This window comes from Adiantum capillus-veneris, chromosome 22 (assembly GCF_014529385.1).
Source record: "Adiantum capillus-veneris isolate H3 chromosome 22, ASM1452938v2, whole genome shotgun sequence".
Lineage (NCBI taxonomy): Eukaryota > Viridiplantae > Streptophyta > Polypodiopsida > Polypodiales > Pteridaceae > Adiantum > Adiantum capillus-veneris.
This window is the reverse complement of record NC_140952.1, coordinates 26,561,037-26,569,034: the sequence shown is the minus strand read 5'-3', so window position 1 is coordinate 26,569,034 and position 7,998 is coordinate 26,561,037. Positions and strand designations below refer to the sequence as shown.

The following is a 7,998-nucleotide window of genomic DNA, read 5'->3' as shown; positions in this document are numbered from 1 at the left end:
ACACCACCAACTCTGTTCAAGCTCAGAACAGAAAGTCACCATACTTAACTTACCACCACTTAAGTTCGCATTGAATAGTTGTAGGTAACATCTTAGAGAATAAGGTACTCTGCATCACTAAGGCCTAACCCCTTTGGGGCAGGTCAAAATAGATACACTCCCCACAGTCACCATACTTTCAATTACCACCTTATACAATCATCGGGTTCAGTATGCAAACAAAGAGGAAAATAGGTACCACCAATGAAACATAATAGAACATAAAATCCATTAATTGCAATGCACTCATTAATTGAGACACTTAGTCATTATATATGGTCATATCAGAATTACAGATTGCTAGACCACCAAATACTGCTTATTGTACATCGTACAAAGATCAAAAATGGTGACTCCAATTCCACCACGTTGAGAGAGCTACATAGAATCTATGTATGTGACAACTGTGGTGAACAAGGGCTGGATTGCTAAATGAAAACTACTCCAATCTAGCCTGGACCTCCTCTTTAGAAGACTCACCAATTAACCCCTGAAGACTCACAGATCCTCTCTACAAAAACTAGACATTGTGTTCAAACACAATACTGGACTTCATGAAGCGCGACTCGCAGGCCATACACCAAACTTGACTTTCCAATGTCACTCCAATGTCACCATCTACGATGCGTGCCCCAAAATCTCTGCTTCTGGTGGCCGGCTGCTTCGTTCTCGAGCTAATGAAGCACCCACCAACTCATATAATTTTGATCCAAACCCTGCAGGGTCCTCGGGCTGAAGACAAAATAAACACAGCAATCACTACTTTGTTCTTCAACTTTCTATTAACCTTGAAGCTTAGAAACAAAGAAAAAAAAACATCTTTCCTATAATTAGATCTCCCTGACTGCAAACAAATACAAGTAACTTACAACAAATCCACTAGACATTAATGCCGTTTCATATAATAAGTCCACTTGCTCCTTGCTGCCTGGCCTCCCAGTTTTCCGCGCCTCCTACAGGCCAGCACAAAAGCAAATATTAATTAAGAGCACAATTGTCAAAACAGAAAATTTAAGACTAGTTTTAGGAGAACAAACATCAAACAATTTCAGATGCATAGTTTGGAACCAATTATCACAGCTAGGGCCACAGCAACAGGACAGCTAAAGTCATCATATCAAGTAAACAAATCATTCAAGAGTTGTTAACTCACATCCAAGTCTAAAATGACAGGATGGTTAGGGTTGATCTCTAAAACCCGTGTTGAGTACATGAATTCTCTTAGACCTGGTGTGTCTCCAAGATTTTGAGCTCTCATCACCCTGAAATGTTGTATTCAGAGTTTAGTATCAGTTCAAAGCCCATGACCATCAATAACTTTGCACAGTTCAAAACCCACAACCATCAATAACATTGCACATGTATACCTCTCCATATTAGCAGACCAACCATCCTTCCCAGAAACAAGCACGACAGGAGAAGCGCTCAATCGCTTTGAAACTTGCACTTTAGCAATTTTATCACCAATCTTCTTTTTCATCCAGTTACATAGTAAACTGAATTCATTAGCAAGCTGCTTCTGCTGTTCATCATCACCTGACAAACCAAACCGTACCAAAAATTCTAGCACCCAATCCTGATGATTGCAGCTTAACATAGACTTCATGAAAACAAAAGATATCAAGTTTACTCTCTACGCCGGGTTAGAGTAACATACCTAAATTGAAGGTCTCTTTGCTCACATCTACAAACTTTTTCCCTTCATAGTACTTCAGGTGAGTCGCAGTAACCTCGTCAAGGGTTTCTGTCATGAACAGAACCTGCCAATAGCATGTAAGATGTGAACTAAGGCCCATACAACTACCAGAGAATGAGAGAAACCCAAAACACAACAGAAACCTCAAGATCCTTGTTATATAGCTGCTCCAAAAATGGGGCATTCCTTGCACTCTTGACAGACTCAGAGGAAAAATAATAGATAGCTTTCTGCCCTGGCTTCATATCAGCAACATACTGCTTTAAACTAGTCATCTCATCTTGATGCTTTGAGGAGTAGAAGCGCAGAAGATTGGCAAGACGTTTCTGGTTGGGAATGTCTTCTTGAGAGCAGCCAAATTTCAGATACTTCCCAAAATTTCTGAAGAACTTTCTATAATCCTGCTCACAGCACAGCACAGCAGTTCATAATCATATGCACAACAAAGGCAGGTGTGCGCAAGAGCCTATAACATTACCTCAGGATCCTTACTATTAGCCATTGCTTCAAACAAGTCAAGACACTTCTTAGCCAGCCTTTTTTTCATCAACCTTACCTGAAGGTACACAAGAAAAAATAAGAGTTACGCCACCGTATGTCACAAGCAGTGACACACATCACAACCTCCTGGTGGTGACTAGCTATGGCTTACAATGCGACTCTCTTGAAGCAGCTCTCGAGAAACATTTAATGGAAGATCATTGGAATCCACAACACCCTTCATGAAGCTCAAATACGGAGGGAACTGGAATGTGAAACATGCCTCTGTTAGCATTGATCGATGTCTTCATAAGCTGCTGCTACACAGCTCTATTAGTAAAAACTCACCAATTCCCCATTAAAATCATCAGAGATGAAAACCCTTTTCACATAAAGCTTTATGTTTTTCATCCTGCCGGCTTCCTCTGATCCGAAAGGAGCCATCCCAGGCACATAAATAAGACTCTTAAATTCCACTTCACCCTGCAAAACTTAGGCCAGGTTACATATCTGCAAGTGTGAATAACCATGCCATTTACCAAAATTAATCTCAAGTAAAATCTGCTCACAACAGCATCATACCTCAGTGCTAAAGTGAGTGTATGCCATGGGTTCGAGATGCTCATTGTAAGTCTTCTTGTAAAATGCATGATACTCTTCCTTGTGAACTTCCCTAGGGCTGCGCAACTGAAAAGAAAATTATATAAGCCTCTTGCATTTAGAAGAGCTGCAAACAAAGCATAAGTTTTCCACATCGGAACGGTAAGCTAGGACTAGTGCCAATACAAGTACCAGCACAAACCAACAAGTGAATGTGACAACTTACCCAAATTGGCTTTGTTTCATTCACCACATCATACGTGTAATACTTTTCTGTAACTGTCTTTGGTTCTTCCTAAGAACAGGAGCAGAATCAGCACAATTATGAGAAATAGAAATACATGGGAACTTCAACCCAGTGAACATGAGGTAGATCAGTCTTCCACCTTGGTTTCCCCCTCCTTGGTTTCGCCCTCTTTAACTTCCAGAGCCCCAGATTCATCTTTCACCTACAGAGCAAACCGAATTTCAGCTGAGCTGAGACTAACACACCAGTATAGAGCACCATTTAAACCCTTTAAAAAAAACTTACTTCAACTTGACGAGTCCTCTCCTGTCCTACATAAATGGGAAAGGAGAGAAACTGTGAATAATTCTTCACAAGGTCTCGAATCTTTGTCATATCTGTAAAGTCTTTCTTCATGTCATTCTGCATCCATTTCAAAAATTATGAACCCATACTAGCATACAACAGAAAAGAAAGCAACCAACCTAAGAATAGAAATAAAAATCCTCACCTTCAAATACAGAACAACCGAGGTACCCCTGGGAACTAAATAGTCAGGATCCATCTCCTCTCTGACCTCAAAAGAGCTGCTGTCGGCTACACTCTCCCATACATACTGCTTGTCGGACTTGGGACTCTTTGTAGAGACAGCTACCTGCCATCAATTTTATTTCAATATGAGGAACTTCCCAAGTGATAGATCATATCATACATCCTAAATGACTTGCAAAATTAATGCAACAATGATCTAGGTTTTCTTCTCCACAACGGCAATCAATGCAGAATACAAGTCAGCACAAGCCAGACCTCTTGGACACTCAAGGGTCACTGGGTCACTAGATACTGAATCCATTAATGAAATCAACATAGGTTGAGCGTAACCCATGGGCCCACAGTTTAGACCATGACAACAGAGTCCAAAAAGCAAGACTGATAAAAAGCCAGACCCACAATAAAGGCAGCCATATCAGGAAAAGTAAAGCCTGTAAAACTCTGCAAGGAAACCCTTACTCCATTAAAACCCAGATTCTCTGAGGGGACAATAAAAAGGGGGGGTTTTCATCCAAAAGAGGCCACGTCAGCCATAGAAACACTTTAAAAAGTTCAGCAGGCACTCATAGTTTGATACTGTTAGGAAAACTTTTTCAGCACAGAAGCAAGAAGTCAATCGAGAAACCCTTTTGTAAAATCTTCTTTTCGTCCTTATGTGCATTCAATACCTGAAACTTCAAGCTTCATGTATATGAAATCAATGCTCTGACATATCACACTTAAATCGTCACTATAAATCAATAGTATGTTACAGTAGGTTTAGGACGTATTACGTGCAGGTCTGCATGCTAAGCTTCTGTCAGTCGTACAGAGACGCAAGAGACATTCAAACCAGAGTAGAGAGAAACCTCTCCGACTCAGAAACAAAGTTCACTTTATGCTCACATCAGGCTCTCAATTCTGTGTTCTGGACAAAGTGCAAACCTTAGGAGTTCAGATTATAGCCAGAACAAGATATTACATATGCCATCTAAGTCTAGCAGTCTATGACAAGCAAGGCTGACAAGACTGTCAGCCAGACAGACCAAAAACCAGCATGCTAAGCTTAAAAAATGCATACCAGCATAAAGCATTACGAGTGGAATAGACAATCCAGTTACCTTGTCAGAAACTAGGAACGCTGAGTAAAAGCCAACACCGAATCTTCCAATGAGATTATTATCTCCCGCCAGTGAATCTTTATTCTCCTGTTTCACCGAAAAACGAATGTTTAGGGAGGCACAAAAGTTGGCTATGCCACTGCAATGTCCTATCAACACCATTCCATATAAATGTTCTTAATCTCCAACTAACCCCTTTCACCAAACAGCACAAGCAAGAAGTAAAGTGTACCTTTAGAGCTTTCACAAAATTGGCTGTGCCACTTTGTGCAATGGTCCCCAAACTTTTGATGAGTTCATCTTTTGTCATTCCAATACCAGAATCTCTGATAAATGGTCAGGTAGTTACATATAAGAAAAGTTCACCTGATACACAATAGGCATTAATCACCGTCAAAGGACCTCAACTGCTGGAGCAGGAAACTTACGTTATCACAAGAACCCCTTTTTCAGTGTTAGCCCTGATCTTAACGGATAACTCGGGATTTGAACCCAATAGTTGCGGCTCAGTCACACTAAGGAACCGAAGCTTATCCAATGCATCATTTGCATTGCTGCAATTAAATACATCACAAGATTAAGCATAAACAGCCATGTCCTGATGGAACAGAAATCATAAAGATGGATTGTTCAAAAACCTTGACAAACCTTACTAGCTCTCGTAAGAATACTTCCTTGTGACTATATAGGCTGTGAACAATGAGGTCCAGCAATCTACTGACCTGATGTACAAAGAGACTCGACGTTCAATAGAAACACAACCAAATAATCAATTACAATAACCAACCAAAGAACATGTTGCATACTCATTAGTAGAGATCGCACCTCAGCCTGGTAAGAATGTGTCTCACCAACAGGTTGAGAGGAAGCTGCCTCCATTTTCGAGTCCACATTATCAGCCACTGCAGCAGTTGGTGGAGATGCTTGTGCTGTAGCACTTGCAGCCACATCTGTTGCTGCTGTTCCAGTTGTCTCATTTCTCACACTCCTATTCAAGTGAGGCCTAGAGGCAGTTAAGTACAAAGGCCTTGATGTACACACATTATTGAATAAACTTGGGGACACACTATGCAAGGCCCTTGCACCACCCTCTATGCTTCCAAGAACCTGCTGATACAAGCAATGGCACAGCTGTTAATGGATGAACCATCACAGAAAACGGCTCTTAACATTTTCTGTGAGAGAATTTCAGTAACACGATTGGTGGCATTGTATGCAAGCATTGAGAAGGCAATGTGGATTACCTTCGTACTACACCCTACGAGCAATAATGCATGAGAGGTCATCGATCAAAGTGATACAAGCAAGGTACACAATCACAAATTGAGGCTAGACATGGATGCAAAGTAACAAAAATAACATTCGACGTTCTCATCTGGTGCACTAGCACCCCCTAAGACAACTGAGTTGAGCACCTCAAAATTTGAGGTCTCTGACACAGTTAAAACAAGAACATAGTTTTGGGGTTGATGGGTGCAGAAACAGACAAAGTCAGCGGACAACAGCATGTTGTCAACAACCGCATTTACAGCCTTTTGTACGATTCAATCTAGCACTAGACGGCTTTAAAAAGGTATGGGCAAAGGCCAAAATCTCTCTGATTACAATAAGGCACAACCTTGAGCATCACAAACTGGACTCAACCTCTACAGAGAGAGAGAGAGAGAGAGAGAGAGAGAGAGCATGCATGTGCGATTATTCAAGGCCCCATTTCTCTGAGCTTCTGTGTGTCTGTGGGTGGGGACGTGTGCGTGCGCACGCAGGTGCGGTGGTTCGAGTAAGAGGGTATAATACCTTGGATTGCGAGCTGGCGAGAGGTCGCAGAAGAGTAGGGACGAAGCGGAGAGGATGGCGAGCCATGGTTTTGCTGCTGCACGACCCCACAAAGTTCTCAGCGCACAAGGAGACTACCCACCATAAACCCCGAACCCTTATGGTTCCTCTTTAGGGTTTTTGCCACGAAAACAAGGAAGAGTAAAGACCACCATTGCAGTCTTTTTTTCTTCTTTTTTTTAAGGCCGTTTGAAGTTTCACTTCGACTAGTTTTACGTGATTGCGTTCGTATGTGTCAGGGGTTGAACCATAGTCCTCACCTTTATCACTAGGCCAACTCCCCTTGAGAAACCATTGTCGCTAATTGTTCAGTATGGAATTTTGATGTTGGATGGGTCCGATCAATGCATGACTCCTTGAATTTCACTAGAAGTGCAAAGATGTGCAAGAGGGGAACTAGGCAACTATTGTCTTGTTGGCAATTGCACTTATCCGACACGACCATACATGGTAGTACCCTTGAAAGGGTGCAAGGAAGGATTGCCACATCTCAACTACTAATGGAATTTCATACAATTGAGTATAAGGATACCAGTTGAGAGAGCTTTTGGAATGTTGAAAGGTTTCGCATTCTGTTAAAAAGATGTGACGTGAATCTACGCTATGTGCCAAATTTTGTAGCAACTTATATTGTGCTTCGCAACATTTGTATTTTTCATGGAAAATCTTTTGACATGGAGTGGGTGCGGGAGGCAAAAGTAGAATTGGCGGATCGTGGTGGGCGTGTGGTGTTGGGGTAAGCCTTAGCACTCATAGTGAAAGCACTCCCTAAAAGCAAAGCATGCACCAATCAAGTGCATAGTCACAATTTTCTTATGGAACCTACGAAGCCTCACACATGCTATTCATTCCCCACACACGTGCTACACACTTGATGGCCACATGCCACTTGTGGTAGTTCACATTACCCTTGTCATTTCCACTTGTGGTGCATATCCATCCAACAATTGATTGCACTTCTCCAAATTGAGCCTATATATGGCCAATACCCAAAGCTTGTAACCACTCTCTAATTTCAATCAGTCAAGCAAGTTATTTTCCTAATTATCTATAGGCTATGGTGCAACCATGAATGCCACAATGGTGTATCCACCATAGCCCAACAAATGGTATCAGAGCATGGTGTGTGATTAGCACTTCCTAATCACCTTTAAATGATCCTAGTAGGTTAGAATTAGCATTAGAATGCATCTATAGAGCTTAATCAATTTGAATGTCATTGGATATGTGCAAAGGCTAAAGACCTTTGGGCCACTACCAAGACATTCGAGGAGATTGAGCATTAGGAGCATCAATCCCCCGCTAGATCACTCGAGTTTCTCCTTGCTGTTGTGGTTGTAATCAATTTCCTTACATTTTACATTTTCTTGCTTGATTACATTGATTTTTGCATTTTTACATTTTGCATTGATTTTTGCATTTTTACATTTTGCATTGATTTTTACATTTTGCATTGATTTTTGCCTTTTTGC

The 7,998-nt window shown here is 41.3% G+C and overlaps 1 protein-coding gene across 2 annotated transcripts; it reads right to left on the bottom strand.

Annotated features, from left to right (window-relative positions):
• Positions 1-256: 256 nt before the first annotated feature.
• Positions 257-6,654, bottom strand: LOC147429064 (heat shock protein 90-5, chloroplastic-like). 2 transcript variants are annotated; one of them, XM_086494925.1, is made up of 20 exons: positions 6,488-6,654; positions 5,519-5,803; positions 5,342-5,415; positions 5,122-5,247; positions 4,926-5,019; positions 4,694-4,780; positions 3,553-3,696; positions 3,348-3,464; positions 3,202-3,264; positions 3,042-3,110; positions 2,798-2,902; positions 2,564-2,698; positions 2,388-2,480; positions 2,214-2,291; positions 1,879-2,136; positions 1,697-1,799; positions 1,407-1,575; positions 1,193-1,301; positions 909-992; positions 257-771 (listed from the first exon to the last, which is right to left on the bottom strand). In XM_086494925.1, exons 1-20 carry the CDS (start codon positions 6,551-6,553, stop codon positions 658-660), a joined length of 2,373 nt encoding a protein of 790 aa, XP_086351051.1. In that variant the 5' UTR covers positions 6,554-6,654; the 3' UTR covers positions 257-657. The 2 variants fall into 2 exon arrangements, with proteins under 2 accessions (XP_086351051.1, XP_086351052.1); XM_086494926.1 differs by having other exon boundaries at positions 5,519-5,800; positions 6,488-6,652.
• Between the last annotated feature and the right edge of the window lie 1,344 nt (positions 6,655-7,998).